The sequence below is a fragment of the Corvus hawaiiensis genome, chromosome 28 (genome assembly GCF_020740725.1).
Source record: "Corvus hawaiiensis isolate bCorHaw1 chromosome 28, bCorHaw1.pri.cur, whole genome shotgun sequence".
Taxonomy (NCBI): Eukaryota; Metazoa; Chordata; class Aves; order Passeriformes; family Corvidae; genus Corvus; species Corvus hawaiiensis.
Genome location: NC_063240.1, coordinates 5,953,834 through 5,969,673, shown reverse-complemented (window position 1 = coordinate 5,969,673; position 15,840 = coordinate 5,953,834). Strand labels below are relative to the sequence as shown.

Sequence of the window (15,840 nt, the reverse complement as noted above, 5' to 3'; positions counted from 1 at the left end):
GCCGTGCCCCTCGCCCTCCGCCCGTGTTGTCGGCGGCCCCAAGATGGCGGCGGTGGCGGCGGGCGCGGCGGCCCCTCAGCAGCCGCCGCCGCCTCAGCAGCCGCCGCAGCCGGCGGGAGGCGGCGGGAGCGGCTCCGGGGAGGCGGCGGGAGCCGCGGGTGGTGCCGGAGGCGGCGGCGGAGGTGCCGGAGGCGGCGGCGGCGCAGCCGGGCCCGCGCCGGGGTCGGGGTCGGGCGGCGGCGCGGCCGCGGGCGAGTCGTGGTACCTGGCGCTGCTGGGCCTGGCCGAGCATTTCCGCACGTCCAGCCCGCCCAAGGTGCGGCTGTGCGTGCACTGCCTGCAGGCCGTGCTGCCCCGCAAGCCCCCGGCCCGCATGGAGGCCCGCACGCACCTCCAGCTCGGCTCCGTCCTCTACCACCACACCCGCAACGGCGACCAGGCCCGCGGGCACCTGGAGAAGGCGGTGAGCGGGGCAGGGGGGCTGGAATGGGGTCAGGGAGGTGGTGGGCAGGGCTGGGGGCACGGGGGGCTTGGGAAGGGGGAAGCGGGGGGTCCTAGGGTGTGGATAAAGGGTTGGGGGTGGTGGGGATGGGAATCTGGGCACCTGGAGAAGGTAACAAGTAAGGGAGGGGGCGGCCGAGGGGGTCCTGGCAGCTAGAAAAGGTGAGGAGCAGGGAAAGGGGACAGTGGGAGAGTCCTGGCACAGAGTGGGAGGATAATGGGGGGCTCTGATGGCTTTTAGTCTCAGCCTAACCCGCTGTGTTCTCTTGCAGTGGCTGATATCCCAGCAGGTATCCTTTTCCCGGGATCCAGGAAGGGCTCTGAGCTGGAAACAACTTTCTGGAAACTCCCAAAACACCTTAAAGGGCCTGGGGGTGGGCATTTGTTGGGTGTTTTTATCTGCTTCATCACTGCTTTCATGGAACCACAGAGTGATTTGGGTTGGAAGGGACCTTAAATCCCATCTCATCGCAGTTTTCCTGAGGGTTGGGAGTTTTTGGAGGTCAGGCTGCTGCTGTTTCCCACCTGGAATTTGTTATTCCCTTAACCCTGGTGCCAGATCCCCCAGTTTGAAGATGTGAAGTTTGAGGCGGCCAGTTTGCTGTCGGAGCTGTATTGCCAAGAGGTGAGTGAGAGAAACCCTCCAAAAACCCCTCTGTGCTCCTTTAGTTTGGGTTTGGAATGGGATATTCCTGTTAGGAGTCTGGTTTCTGGGACGACAGGCTTTTTCTTCTGTCTTATTGTGGAAGTTTTTGCTGGGATTGCAACGAGGGTTTCCCACTGCAAAAGGAATTTTGCTTGGCCAAAGGATTTCTTTAGTCTTCATTAAACAAATGCTGATTTTGGGGGAGGGAGGGAGCAAAATCCAAGGTTTTCCTCAGGGTTTTGGAATTCCTGGTTTTTGGGTTCCTGGAGTGATTTGGGTTGGAAGGGACTTGAAGGATCATCCCTTCCAATGGGAAGGACACCTTCCATCATCCCAGGTTGCTCCAATCTGGACACTTGCAGGGATGGGGCAGCCACAGCTTCTTTGGGAATTCCATCCCAGCTCCTCCCCACCGTCACACGGAGGAATTCCATCTCAAAATCCCATCGAAGTGGAAAGTGGGGAAACAATTCCCTGTCTCCATCCCTTGCCCAAAGTCTTTCTTTCCATGGAAAGCCCCAGTTGGATCATCCCACGTTTTGTCCTCGTTCCTGTCCTTGGGAAGTTGTGCTGATTTCCTCCACAGCTGTTTCCTGGGCAGGATTTTGCTTTGAATCACCAAATCCCAGAATGGTTTGGATTGGAAGGAGCTTCAATCCCATCCACTCCCACACTTCCCACTATCCCAGGTTTCTCCAAGTCTCATCCAACCCAACCTTGGACATTCCAGGGATGGAGCAGCCCCACCAAACTTTTCCCCTCTTATTTTTATTGCTTCCCACGCTTTGATCCCTCATTCCCAAGCCTCCCCAGAGGGATCAGTGTGATTATCCAAGGAATTGAAAGGCTGGGCTATCCCAGAATCCCAGGAATCCTGGGATTTGTGTTGACTGGGGGGTGTTTGTGTTGCAGAATTCCGTGGATACGGCCAAGCCCCTGCTGCGCAAAGCCATCCAGATCTCTCAGCAAACTCCCTACTGGCACTGCAGGCTGCTCTTCCAGCTGGCTGTGAGTCATTGGGGCAGCAATTCCTTGGAAAACAAAGCCTGGAAAAACCCTGTATTCCCATTCAAAGCAGCGTGGATGCATTTCACCCCCTTATTCCCTAAAAAATCCCTGTTAATGGAGAGGGAAAAGGCAATTCCGGGCTGGGAATTGGTGTTGGGATTGGAGCAAGGAATCAGACAGGATCACCCTGTAGGAGTTAGGGGACATGGAATTCCAAGGATGGAATTGGAGGATCTGCCTCCGGTTTTAACCCATTCCTCATGAATCAGGAATTTTAAGGGGATAAAAAACCAACACTCTGGGCTCAGACAAATCCTTGGAAACGCCACAGATTTCTTTGCAAAACAGATCTAAAAGCAGATAATTCCTGCAAGGAGCAGGAATTTGTAAATCCAGAGACGGGATAACGGCCTTTTCTTGGGATTTACAAAGCCAATCCTGAGGTTTTATGGGTTTTTTTTGTTGTTGTTTCTCCCCATTTCAGCAACTCCACACCCTGGAGAAGGATTTGGTGTCGGCCTGTGACCTGCTGGGAGTGGGGGCAGAGTACGCCCGGGTGGTGGGCTCCGAGTACACCAGGTGACAATTCCCGGGATTTCTCCTGCAATTCCTGCCATTTCCTGCCCAAATTCCCTGGCATTTCCTCCCCGAGTCCCCTGGGATTTCCTCCCTGATTTTCTCCCTGGGATTTCCTGCCTGAATTCCCTAGGATTTCTTCCTTAAGTCCCCTGGGGTTTTCTCCCTGATTTCCTACCTGAATTCCTGGGTTTTCTCCCCTGATTTCCCTGGGATTCCCACCTGGAATTCCTTGGGATTCTCTTCCTGAGTTCCCTGGGATTTCCTCCTTGAGTTCCCCAGGAATTTCTCTATCAGATCCCTTAACCCTTTTTTTTCCCCCTGCTTTTGAAGGTGGAAAAAGGCAATTTTTTTTTTTCTCTGGCGTTTTGTTTTTTTTGTGGACCGAGTAATTTTTTGGGGGGAATTTAACGTTATTTTATTTCATTCCAGAGCCCTCTTTCTGCTCAGCAAAGGGATGGTGAGTTGGAAGTCATTTTAAAATCAATTATTCCCTGTTTAATGCCAAATTCCAGGGGATATTTTTGGGATAAGTAGGATTTTTGTGGATAAGTTTGACCTTTTTTCTGGAAGGAAAAAAGGATCATTGTGACTTTTCCCTGGATTTTTTGTAATGAGGGATGGAAGGGGTGGTGGGGGGAAAGGGCTGTGGGAATCAGGTGAATATTCCAATCCTAATTTCCTGGAATTAGAGAATCCTGGAATGGTTTGGGTTGGAAGAACCAGGGACACCTTCCACTATCCCAGGCTGCTCCAACCTGGCCTTGGGGAATTCCAGGGATCAGGCAGCCACAATTCCGTGGGAAACTGCCATTCCCTGAGTGTTGATCCTGAAAATAAGGAGTTTTCCTTGGGAATTGCAGCTGCTGCTGATGGAGAGGAAGCTGCAGGAGGTTCACCCGCTGCTGACGCTGTGTGGGCAGATCGTGGAGAACTGGCAGGGAAATCCCATCCAGAAGGAATCCCTCAGGGTCTTCTTCCTGGTCCTGCAGGTCACACATTACCTGGATGCTGGCCAGGTACGTGGCACATTCCAGCTGGGAATTTGGGAGAGGAATATTTCCTAAAAAGTCAGCTCTGAGGGGATTTTTTTTTTTTTTATAATGGGAGGGAATTGCTGTTGATTTTGATTGGAAATGAAAGAAAGAGTGAGGGAATTACACTAATTTGGGCAGGTTTTCCATGATATTTTTATATCCATGCTGGTCTCTTGATTCCATGGTGTGTTGGAGGAGATAACAGGAATTTTTGGGGAATTTTGGGAATATTTTGAGCATCCCTTGGTCCTATTTACCACCACGAAGCGCTGAGCGTCGTCAATCCTAAATCAACCCCAAACTCTGAACCAACCCCCTGAACGTGGGAGTTATGGATCCTCTGGGAAGTTTCCCCACTCCAAAAGCTGGGAAGCAGCAGGAATGTCAGGAATTCCCGCTGGGAATTGTCCCTTTGCCCAGGTGAAGAGCGTGAAGCCGTGCCTGAAGCAGCTGCAGCAGTGCATCCAAACCATCTCCACCCTGCACGACGACGAGATCCTGCCCAGCAACCCCGCTGACCTCTTCCACTGGCTGCCCAAGGAGCACATGTGTGTGCTGGTCTACCTGGTGAGAGCTGTTAATTAGCGCTAATTGCTAATTAATGAGGATTAATTAATGATCTGAGTTAGATCTCGCAGTCCCACCGAGCTGCTTGGTGCTGTTTCTGCCTCAGTGTCCATGGGGTGATGCTGAGGGGGCTGCTCGGTGTGTGAGGAGATTCCAGCTTGGAAATGGGAATTAATTGATTAATAATTAATTGATTGATTAATTAATACCTGATTCAAAGGGAAATGGAGTTATTTGTACAAAGCAGAGCCACTTTGGCTTAATTTTGTTAGCTGCTTCTGCCCCAGTGTCTGTGGGGTGATGCTGAGGGGGCTGCTCGGTGTGTGAGGAGATTCCAGCTTGGAAATGGGAATTAATTAATAAATAATTAATTAATTGATTAATTAATACCTGATTCAAAGGGAAATGGAGTCATTTGTACAAAACAGAGCCACTTTGGCTTAATTTTATCAGCTGCTTGGTGCTGGTTCCACCTCAGTGTCCATGGGGTTGATGCTGCTCAGTGTGTGTGAGGAGATTCCAGCCTGGAAACTGGAATTAATTAATTAATAATTAATGTATTTATTAATTAACACCCAACTCAAAGGAAAATGGAGTTATTTGTACAAAGCAGAGCCACTTTGGCTTAATTTTGTTAGCAGCTTCTGCCCCAGTGTCTGTGGGGTGATGCTGAGGGGACTGCTCAGGGTGTGAGGAGATTCCAGCTTGGAAATTTGAATTAATTAATTAATAATTAATTATTTTATTAATTAATACCTGACTCAAATGAAAATGGAGCTATTTGTACAAAGCAGAGCTACTTTGGCTTAATTTTGTTACCTGCTTGGTGCTGCTTCTGCCCTGGTGTCTGTGAGGTGATGCTGAGGGAGCTGCTCAGAGTGTGAGGAAATGCCAGGCTGGAAATGGGAATTAATTAATTTATTAATTAACACCTGATTGAACTGAAAATGAAGTTATTTGTACAAAACAGAGCTACTTTGGCTTAATTTTATCAGCTGCTTGGTGCTGCTTCTGCCCCGCTGTCTGTGGGGTGATGCTGAGGGAGCTGCTCAGGGTATTAGGAGATTCCAGGCTGGAAATGGGAATTAATTAATGATTAATTAATTTATTTATTAATTAACACCGACCTCAAATGAAAATGGAGTTATTTGTACAAAGCAAAACCAGTTTGGTTTGATTTTATCAACGCGATGAGAGCTGGACTTGGACTTGCTGAAGGTTTTTGTTCCATTCCTTGCAGATGATTCCAATCCTAAATGACATAAAAAATCTCGGATTTGAGGAATTCTGTGAACTCCCAGCCCTTCCCTCTGTGCACAGATACATTTTTGGGAATCATGGAATGGTTTGGGTGGGAAGGAGCTTAAAAAATCATCCATTCCCACCCCCTCAATCACACCTCCCACTCTCCTGGGTTGCTCCAAAGCTTCCTGGGATGAGGCAGCCCCAGCCCCTCTGGGAATTCCATCCCAGGGAAATTCTCAAGGTGGATAATCCTTGCTGTGCTTCCCTGCAGGTGACAGTGATGCATTCCATGCAGGCAGGATACCTGGAGAAGGCTCAGAAATACACGGACAAAGCCCTCATGCAGCTGGAGAAGCTCAAAAGTAAGGAAAAGGAGTTGGAATTCAGCTGGAATCCAGGAAAATTCCATCATTTATTCCTCATTTAAACCAATCTTGCAGCCTTGTTGAGCTACTGGGATGGCCTAAGACTAAAACCAAGATTAAAAACGTGATTTGAAGGCCGGGTGGTGGCTTTGAGTACAAAAATCAACTCTTGGGGGGTGTTTTTTTTGATGGGATTTGAAACATTCCTTAAATCCTACTCATGGAATTCCTGCTGCTCCTTTCCCAGTGCTGGACTGCAGCCCCATCCTGTCCTCATTCCAAGTGATTTTGTTGGAACACATCATCATGTGCAGGCTGGTCACGGGACACAAAGCCACGGCCCTGCAGGAGGTAAAGTGGGAATTCCAGCATTCCCTGGCTGGGAATGGCTCCCAAAAAAATGGGAATGTTGTGCAAGAATGGTTTTTAAAACGTGGGAATTGCAGTTGTGGGCTCAGGTGGGGAATTCCCGATGGATTATTCATGGATACAGCCAGGCTTGGTGGTGCTCAGGACTTGGGAAATGTGGGATTGTCCTCTAAAATATTTATTTAAGGACACTTTGGGATCATGGAATGAGCAATAATTGATTTGACGCTTTCCTGGTGGGAATTCCAGGCTGATTCCAGTGATTTTTCCCATTCCACCCATTCCAGAGTGGCTCCTTCCTGTTCCTCTTAAAGTTCCTGCCTTGTCCAGGTGTTTCCCAGTTTTTAACATTCCTGCTTTTCCTCCTCTTTCGTGGTTGATTTCTGTTGTTCCAGAGGAACTGAACTTCTTTCCCATTTTTCCGATCATTTTTAAATCCTGGGAATCCATCCAGTGGATGGACTGGATCATCCAATCCTAGCTGTCAGCTTTACTGGGAGTACTGGGAATACTGGGAATGGGGAGGGATTCAGCCTCCTGCTTCTGTCTCCTGAGACTCATCGCAATCCCAGATTTTGGAAGCTTTTATCCCAGTTTTCCTGGAAAATCTGGAGCATTTCAGGAGGGATCTGCAGCTGTGAATTCCAGAGGGTGGAGGAAACCATTCCAAACCAGCTGGAATGTGGGAGGAATGTGTGCAATTCCCTTTTCCTGTGCTGGGAGCACATCCAGCCTCCCCTTTTATCCAGGATTTGGGATCCTGGAGCCAATCCCCGTATCCATGAGGGGTGCGAGGAGTGGGATTTGGAGCATTAAATGATGGAAAACATGTCTAAAAGGGGGAATTTTGTTCTTTCCCAGATTTCCCAGGTCTGCCAGCTGTGCCAGCAGTCTCCAAGGCTCTTTTCCAACCACGCTGCCCAGCTGCACACGCTCCTGGTGAGTTTTTGGGATGAGCCCTGGCATCCTGGGAATTCCACATCCCACCGGGAATTCCACGTCCCACCAGGAATTCCTGAGGGGAGATTCCCTGGGAATAACAGGATCTGCATCATTCACTGCTGTGGAGGCTCATTCCCAGCTTAAAACCCTTTGGAAAAAGAATTCCAGGATGGTTTGGGTGGGAAGGGACACTTCCCACTATCCCAGAGTGCTCCAACCTTGGACACTTCCAAGGATGAGGAATCCCTGGAATAATCCCAGCCCTGGCCCCAGGAATAGAGACCTGTTCTTGAGTGTTGCTGTTTATTCCCAAAATTCCTGATTTCCAACCCCCCCCCTCAAATCCCATTTTTCTGTGGAGAAAATTCCTGGGATTTGGCTTTTCCTGGGCATTTCTGGCAGCAGGGCCTTGGCTGGCGGCAGCTCCTTCGTGAGGGGAGTGGGAATTTGGGAGGAATCAGCTGGAAAAAGGGAAATCCAGGGATTTCAACTGTGCCCACTGGAGGTGGTTTTCTGTGGGAACTGTGGAAAGGGAAGAGTTTATTTAGGGAATATTTGAGTTTTCCATGATTTTAAGAAAGGTTTTTTTTAGCTAAATGAAGCTTTTTCTATGAATAATTTAATTTAAAGGATGTTTTGTAGAAATTCCTGATCTTTCCCCACAGCCGAGACTCGTTGGTCCCTTTTCCCTGCTGTTATCCCAATATTTCTGTGGATTTGGGGATGTTTTGGGCCGCATTCCCAAAAATATCCTTTCTTTTCCAGGGCCTCTACTGCATCTCTGTCAACTGTATGGACAATGCAGAAGCACAATTCACTACGGCACTGAGAGTGAGATTTTATTCCCAAATTTTCCTCTGGAAACATAGGAATGGGCCTTGGGGATGGAAATGTGAATTTGGACAGGAAAACTTCCTTAATTCTATTGTTGAGTCATGATTTTCCTTGAATTTGTGGGGATTTATAACATTAAAATATCAATAAATGAGTTTTTAGCCAGGATTTTTTTGGGAAATGAGCAAATGCTGAGGGAAGGACTGAAATATTTGGGAATTTTCTCCTTTCCAGCTCACAACCCACCAGGAGCTGTGGGCATTTATTGTCACCAACCTGGCCAGCGTCTACATCCGGGAAGGGAATCGGCACCAGGAGGTGAGCTGGGATCTCCCCAAATCCCGCTTTTCTGTGGGGAAAATTCCTGGGATTTGGCTTTTCCTGGGTATTTTTGCCATCAGGGCCTTGCTGGCAGCAGCTGCTTAATTAGAGGAGTGGGAATTCCTGAGGAATCAGCTGGAAAATTCCAAATAGTCTTGATTATTCCCACAATTCTTCCCACTTTCTCTCTCAAATCCCACTTTTCTGTGGAGAAAATTCCTGGGATTTGGCTTTTCCTGGGCATTTTTGCCATCAGGGCCTTGCTGGCAGCAGCTCCTTAATTAGAGGAGTGGGAATTCCTGAGGAATCAGCTGGAAAATTCCAAATAGTCTTGATTATTCCCACAATTCTTCCCACTCTCTCTCTCAAATCCCACTTTTCTGTGGAGAAAACTCCTGGGATTTGGCTTTTCCTGGGTATTTTTGCCATCAGGGCCTTGCTGGCAGCAGCTCCTTAATTAGGAGTGGGAATTCCTGAGGAATCAGCTGGAAAACTCCAAAAAGAATGTTCTGGAGCTGAATTTTCTGGATTATTCCCACAATTCTTCCCACTTTCTCTCTCAAATCCCACTTTTCTGTGGAGAAAATTCCTGGGATTTGACTTTTTCTGGGCATTTTTGCCATCAGGGCCTTGCCTGGCAGCAGCCCCTCCATCAGGGGAGTGGAAAATCCCACTTTTCTGTGGAGAAAATTCCTGGGATTTGACTTTTTCTGGGCATTTTTGCCATCAGGGCCTTGCCTGGCAGCATCTCCTTAATTAGAGGAGTGGGAATTCCTGAGGAATCAGCTGGAAAACTCCAAATATTCTCGATTATTCCCACAATTCTTCCCATGGGAATGGGGGTTTAATTCTGTCACCTCTCATTCAACCCCTTGGCTTCATTTTCCATAATTTCCATAATTTTCCATCTGTTTCTCATCATTTTCCATCATTTTCAATTTCCAGAGGTTTCAGGGAATCACAGAAATACCCAGAAATAGGGAGCTGCTCCTGAGCGTTGCTGTTTCTTCCCAAAATTCCCCAAAATTCCCTATTTTCATCCTCTCAGAGCTCTCAGGGAATTGCCTTGGGAAGATTCTCCTCAGGAATTTTGCTCCCTGTGCAGAGGATTTGCGGAAAAACTTTGGGAAGCAAAAAAATCCTTCAAATTTGTCAATTCCTTAATTAAATTCTGGTTTTAATTAATCAGATCCGATATAAAATTCATTATTAGCTCCACCAGCTCCAAGTTTTCTGTGGGAATACAATTATTATCCAGCAAATCCTGTGGAATTGGAGGATAGTTTGGATAAAATTGGATTTTTGGAATCAAAACGAGCCTAAAATTCCCAATATTGGGATACATTGGGGGTGGTTTGGGGTGGAATTTCACCACTTGGGGGTTGATTTTTTTTTTTCCTTGGAAAATGGATTTTTCCATGTGGGAAATGCTGACAATTCCCTTTTCCTCTCCCATTTTCCAGCTCTACAGTTTATTGGAAAGGATAAATCCCGACCACAACTTCCCAGTGAGGTGAGAATTCCAACAAATCCCACCATTCCGGGATGGGAATGAGGGATTTGGAGCAGCTTTTTCAACAAATAAAAGGGGGAAAATCCAACTTAATTCCAAGGGAAAAGCTCGGGATGTGGCTTAAATGGAATATTTTGCTTGGAAGTTGGATTTTGGGGTGGAATTGCTGGGAATCTGGGTGAGATACTGAGATATCCATGGGGTTTTTTTCCATGGGATGTGGCTTAAATGGAATATTTTGCTTGGAAGTTGGATTTTGGGGTGGAATTCCTGGGAATCTGGGTGAGATACTGAGATATCCATGGGTTTTTTTTTTTTTTCCATAGTTCCCATTGTCTCCGGGCTGCAGCTTTTTACATCCGAGGGCTCTTCTCCTTTTTCCAGGGAAGATACAACGAGGCCAAGTGAGTCCAAATCCCTCAGAAAAGCGGGAAAAGGGCAGGGAAGAACTAAATCCGGCTTTTTTTTGGGATCACAGTGGGAATCCCAAGGCTTCGTTTTCCATCCAATCCCTGGGGATTTATCCTGGATTAGCCAGGGGGGAGGAGCAGGGAAGTGGGGGGGGGGGGGGGGTGTGGGCTCTTTCCTTGGGAATTCTTTGGGAATCTTGGGATTTTATTCCCTGGAATCCTTGGGAATCTTGAGGTCTTATTCCCTGTAATCCCAAGGAGTTCTTGGGGTTGATTCCCTTGAAAATCAAGGAATCCTTGGGAATTTTGGGAATGTTATTCCCTGCAATCCCAAGGATTCCTTGGGATCTTATTCTCTGTAATCCTTGGGAATTTTGAGGTTTTATTCCCTGGAATCCCAAGGAATCCTTGGGAATCTCAGGCATTTTATTCCCTTCAATCCCAAGGAATCCTTGGGAATCTCGGGCGTTTTATTCCCTTCAGTCCCAGGGAATCCTTGGGAATCTCGGGCATTTTATTCCCTTCAGTCCCAAGGAATCCTTGGGAATCTTGGGCATTTTATTCCCTTCAATCCCAAGGAATCCTTGGGAATCTCGGGCATTTTATTCCCTTCAATCCCAAGGAATCCTTGGGAATCTCGGGCATTTTATTCCCTTCAATCCCAAGGAATCCTTGGGAATCTCGGGCATTTTATTCCCTTCAATCCCAGGGAATCCTTGGGAATGTTATTCCCTGCAATCCCAAGGAATCCTCGGGAATCCTGGGACTCTCATTCCCTTCCATCCCAAGGATCTGCACCTTCCCAAAGGCGGCAGCTCCAGCCCCATTCCCAGATAAAACTCAGGAATTCCCTTTCCTCCAGCTCATTTAATGAATCCAGGAACTTAATCCTGCATATTTAGGGATTCTCCCAGCTGGAGGGAGGTGTCGCATCCCGATTTTTCCCGATTTTTCCCGTTTTTTCCCGTTTTTTCCAGGCGATTTTTGCGGGAGACGCTGAAGATGTCGAACGCCGAGGACCTGAACCGCCTGACCGCCTGCTCCCTCGTGCTCCTGGGCCACATCTTCTACGTCCTGGGAAACCACAGGGTAATTCCCAAATCCCTCCTCAGCCCTGCAATCCTGGGATTCACCTTCTCCCAAAAAATCCCCCCTCAAATCCCCCCCCCAGATCCCCAAGAAAATCGGGATATGGGTGGGAATAATGGGATTTTTCAAGCGTTTCCAGCGCCCTCCGATGAGGAGTTGGGATTTTGTTGCTTCTGGATCATCTTGGGATTTGTGTTTTCATGGAATTTTAGGAATGGGGGGATTTGGGATCTGTTCTGGAAGGGTTCAGGCTGTAATTCCTGGAAAAAAAAAGAGCTGGAAAAGGGGAAAATCTCGGCACTAAGGGGATTGGATTGGGTGGAATTGTGGCACGATTCCAGTGGTGGCCCAATTCCCTGGGAATTCCCATGGACAGACCAGAAAGTTGGGATTTTTCCCAGTCCAGAATTCCTGGAATGGAGCTTTGGCATGTCCCACCCAGCCCTTCCATTTATTCCCTTTCATTCCCAAGGAATCCTTGGGAATCTCATTCCCTACAATCCCAGGGAATCCTTGGGAATCTCAGGATCTTATTCCCTGGAATCTTAAGGAATCCTTGGGCATTTTGTTCCCTGGAATCCTTGGGAATCCTTTTCCGTACAATCCCAGGGAATCCTTGGGAATCTTGGGAATCTTATTCCTTTCCATCCCAGGAAATCCCTGAGAATCTTGGGATTTTAATTCCCTTCCACACCAAGGATTCCTTGGGAATTTTGGGAACTCACTCCCTTCAATCCAAGGAATCTTGGGAATCCTTGGGAATCGTATTCCCCTCCATCCCAAGGACTTGAGCGGCAAAAATCCAATTTTCCATCCGAAATTTTCCATCTTTTTGAGTACATTTCTACTTCCAAGGCGTAAAAAATTCCCGGATATCCCAATTTTTCCCTTTCCCTTCCCGATTTTTCCTAGGAAAGCAACAACATGGTGGTGCCGGCCATGCAGCTGGCCAGCAAGATCCCGGACATGTCCGTGCAGCTCTGGTCCTCAGCCCTGCTCCGGGGTAATTTGGGAACAGGGATCATCCTGGAAAAACTGGGAAGAGCCTCTGGGAGGGTGGGAATGCCAGGGGAAAACACGGAGCTGATCCCAGCTGGGAGAGCTGGGAATGGGCAGCTCCAGGGAGAGCTTGGAGCTGCTTCCAGAGGGGGAAGGGGCTCCAGGAGAGCTGGAGGGGGATTTGGGATGAGGGCTGGAATTCCAGGATACAGGGAATGGGCTGGAACTGGGAAAGGGGAGATTGGGAAGGAATTCCTGCCTGGGAGGGAATGGGATGGAATTCCCAGAGAAGCCGTGGCTGCCCCTGGATCCCTGGAAAGGTGGGAGAAGAGAAGGATCCAGGGAGAGCTTGGAGCTGCTTCCAGAGCCTAAAGGGGGTCCAGGAGAGCTGGAGAGGGATTTGGGATGAGGGCTGGAATTCCAGGACACAGGGAATGGATTCAAACTGGCAAAGGGCAGGGATGGACAGGATATTGGGGAGGAATTGTTCCCTGGAAGTGTCCAAAGCCAGGCTGGAGAAGGGAAGGATCCAGAAAAACGTTGGAGCTGCTTCCAGAGCCTTGAAGGGATTCCAGGAGAGCTGGAGAGGGATTTGGGATTTGGGCTGGAATTCCAGGACACAGGGAATGGGTTCAGACTGGGAGAGGGGAGATTTGAGTGGGATATTGGGAAGGAATTCCTGGCTGGGAGGGTGGGGAAGGAATGGGATGGAATTCCCAGAGCAGCTCCAGGGAGAGCTCTGAGCCCCTTCCAGAGCCTGAAGGGGCTCCAGGAGAGCTGGAGAGGGATTTGGGATGAGGGCTGGAATTCCAGGGCACAGGGAATGCATTTAAACTGGGAAAGAGAAATTTGGGTGGGATATTGGGAAGGAATTGTTCCCTGGAAGTGTCCAAAGCCAGGCTGGAGAAGGGAAGGATCCAGGAAAACCTTGGAGCTGCTTCCAGAGCCTTGAAGGGATTCCAGGAGAGCTGGAGAGGGATTTGGGATGAGGGCTGGAATTCCAGGACACAGGGAATGCATTTAAACTGGCAAAGAGGAATTTGGGTGGGATATTGGGAAGGAATTGTTCCCTGGAAGTGTCCAAAGCCAGGCTGGAGAAGGGAAACTCCAGGAAAACCTTGGAGCTGCTTCCAGAGCCTTGAAGGGATTCCAGGAGAGCTGGAGAGAGATTTGGGAGAAGGAATTCCAGGACACAGGGAATGACTTCCTGCTGGAAAGGGGTGAATCTGGGTGGGACATTGGCAAGGAATTGCTGCCTGGGAGGATTCCCAGAGAAGCTCTGGCTGCCCCTGGATCCCTGGAAGTGCCCCAGGCCGGGCTGCAGGAGGCTCCAGGGATGAATCCCGCTGTTTTTCCGGCTTTCCCAGACCTGAACAAGGCGTGTGGCAATGCCATGGATGCCCACGAGGCCGCCCAGATGCACCAAAACTTCTCCCAGCAGCTGCTCCAGGACCACATCGAGGCCTGCAGCCTCCCCGAGCACAACCTGATCACGGTGAGGGCCCAGAATTCCCAAAATTCCCACTTTTCCAACTGGAAAAAAACCCACCCTTTCCTTCAAGTTCTCAATTTCGGGCTGCTGGATTTGGGGTTTCCTTCTCAAAGAGTTTTTTTTCCCCACCAAAACTTGAATTGATTCTTGAAATGATTTTTGGCACCGCTGGATTTTGTTGGTTTTGAGGAGAATTCCACCATTCCCAGGCTTAATTCCTGGGAATTCCGTGCTGGACACCCCTAAAAGTGCAGAATTCAGTGGGGTTTTTCTTCCCAATCGATCCCGAAATTTGAATTCCCAGGGATGATTCCCTGATTCCTCTGATGCTTGAAGCCGGTCCCTTCAGGGGATTCCCACTTTTCCACTCCAAATTCCCACTTTTCCACTCCAAATTCCCACTTTTCCACTCCAAATTCCCACTTTTCCAACCGGAAAAAACGACCTTTTAATTCTTTTTTTCAATTTGGGGTTGCTGCATTTGGGATTTGCCTTTTCCAGGGGTTTTCTTGGAACCCAAAACTTCCATTTATTCCCTTTTTTAGCCGCTTGGTTTTGTAATTTTGGAGGAGAATTCCACCATTCCCAGATTTATTTTGAGGATTTAGCCTTTTCCTGGGAATTCTGTGCTGGACACCCCTAAAAATGCAGTTTCCACTTAAAATTCAACATTCCCAAGTGGTTTTTCTTTTCCCATTTATCCCTGAATTCCCAGTGGATCCCCTGATGGTTGAATTCCTTCAGGGGATTCCCCAAATCCACTCCAAATTCCCCAAATCCACTCCAAATTCCCACTTTTCCAACTGGAAAAAGGACCTTTTAATTCATTTTGACCATTTTGAGGTTGCTGGATTTGGGATTTGCCTTTTCCAGGGATTTTCTTCCCACCCCCAAAATTGAATTTATTCTCCTTTTTGGCCACTGGATTTTGTTGGTTTTGAGGAAAATTCCACCATTCCCGGGTTTAATTCCCAGGAATTCTGTGCTGGACACCCCTAAAAAAGTCTGAATTCCACTGAGAATTCAACATTCCCAAGGTTTTTTTATTCCCTGTTTCTCCCAAAATCTGAATTCCCAATGGATCCACAATCAATAACATCCAGCTGGGAATGGGAAACGCCAGGAATGGGGAGATTTTTTGGGAAGAAAAGCAGGGAAAAAAGGCCAGTAAGGAAGTGCTGATTGCTGGCTCTGCTTCCAGAGGGATCCTGGGATTTTTTTGAGGATTTGGCAGCAGAAATTTTGGGAATTCCATGGCTTCCACGCATCCTGGAGTTTCCATCCATCCCCGATGCAGGAATTTGGCTGGGGGATGAAAAACCTGGAGAAGGGGGGAAAACGAAGGAATAACCATCCCCAATTCCCTCCTTCCTGGAATATTTCCATGGATTTGGGGCAGAGGAAAATCAGGAATGGAAGGAGCACGTGCAGCTCCGTGCAAATCCCGCTTTTCCCAGATTTCCCAGCGGGAATTGGGAGAATTGGGATAATCCCATTGCCTTGAGGTTGAAATGCCAAAAAAAAAAATCCCCCAAAAAACCTGGAAAAAACCCGGATCCGAGCGGGATTTGGGGTTGGAATGTGGCATTCCCTGGGGGTAGGGAGGGTTTTTTTGGGAATTCTGTGATCCTGAGGGAATTCTTCCCGGGATTTTGACACTGTTTTTTCCTTTGCAGTGGACGGATGGACCCCCCCCGGTCCAATTCCAGGCTCAGAATGGTCCCACCACCAGCCTGGCCAGTCTCCTGTGAATCCCAGGAAAATTCCAGGAAAATTCCAGGATATCCATGAACAACATCCCAAAAAAAAAAAAACAAAACCCACCAACCCAAAAAGCACCAAAAAACTGGGAAAAAAAACAAAACCAACCAATCCATGGAAAAGCTTCCCTTCCATGAAAAGGCAGCGAATTCCCTCCGGTAGCCA

General features: G+C 48.3%; 1 protein-coding gene across 1 annotated transcript; it reads left to right on the top strand.

Annotated features, from left to right (window-relative positions):
• Nucleotides 1-43: 43 nt before the first annotated feature.
• MAU2 (MAU2 sister chromatid cohesion factor) lies at nucleotides 44-15,734 on the top strand. The gene is made up of 19 exons (XM_048288183.1): nucleotides 44-463; nucleotides 774-791; nucleotides 1,061-1,126; nucleotides 2,060-2,155; nucleotides 2,640-2,734; nucleotides 3,164-3,191; nucleotides 3,595-3,750; nucleotides 4,189-4,335; nucleotides 5,852-5,942; nucleotides 6,193-6,296; nucleotides 7,176-7,253; nucleotides 8,022-8,087; nucleotides 8,325-8,408; nucleotides 9,875-9,924; nucleotides 10,251-10,328; nucleotides 11,312-11,423; nucleotides 12,336-12,426; nucleotides 13,790-13,917; nucleotides 15,591-15,734. The coding sequence occupies exons 1-19, from the start codon at nucleotides 44-46 to the stop codon at nucleotides 15,663-15,665; spliced, it is 1,983 nt and encodes a 660-aa protein (XP_048144140.1). The 3' UTR covers nucleotides 15,666-15,734.
• The last annotated feature ends 106 nt before the right edge of the window (nucleotides 15,735-15,840 follow it).

Excerpts from the sequence above, each read along its gene's own strand:
- MAU2 (XM_048288183.1), top strand. The coding sequence starts at position 44 with ATGGCGGCGGTGGCGGCGGGCGCGGCGGCCCCTCAGCAGCCGCCGCCG. Across the intron at positions 12,427-13,789 it reads GTCCTCAGCCCTGCTCCGGG|ACCTGAACAAGGCGTGTGGC; the intron begins GTAATTTGGGAA and ends CGGCTTTCCCAG. Across the intron at positions 13,918-15,590 it reads CCGAGCACAACCTGATCACG|TGGACGGATGGACCCCCCCC; the intron begins GTGAGGGCCCAG and ends TTTCCTTTGCAG.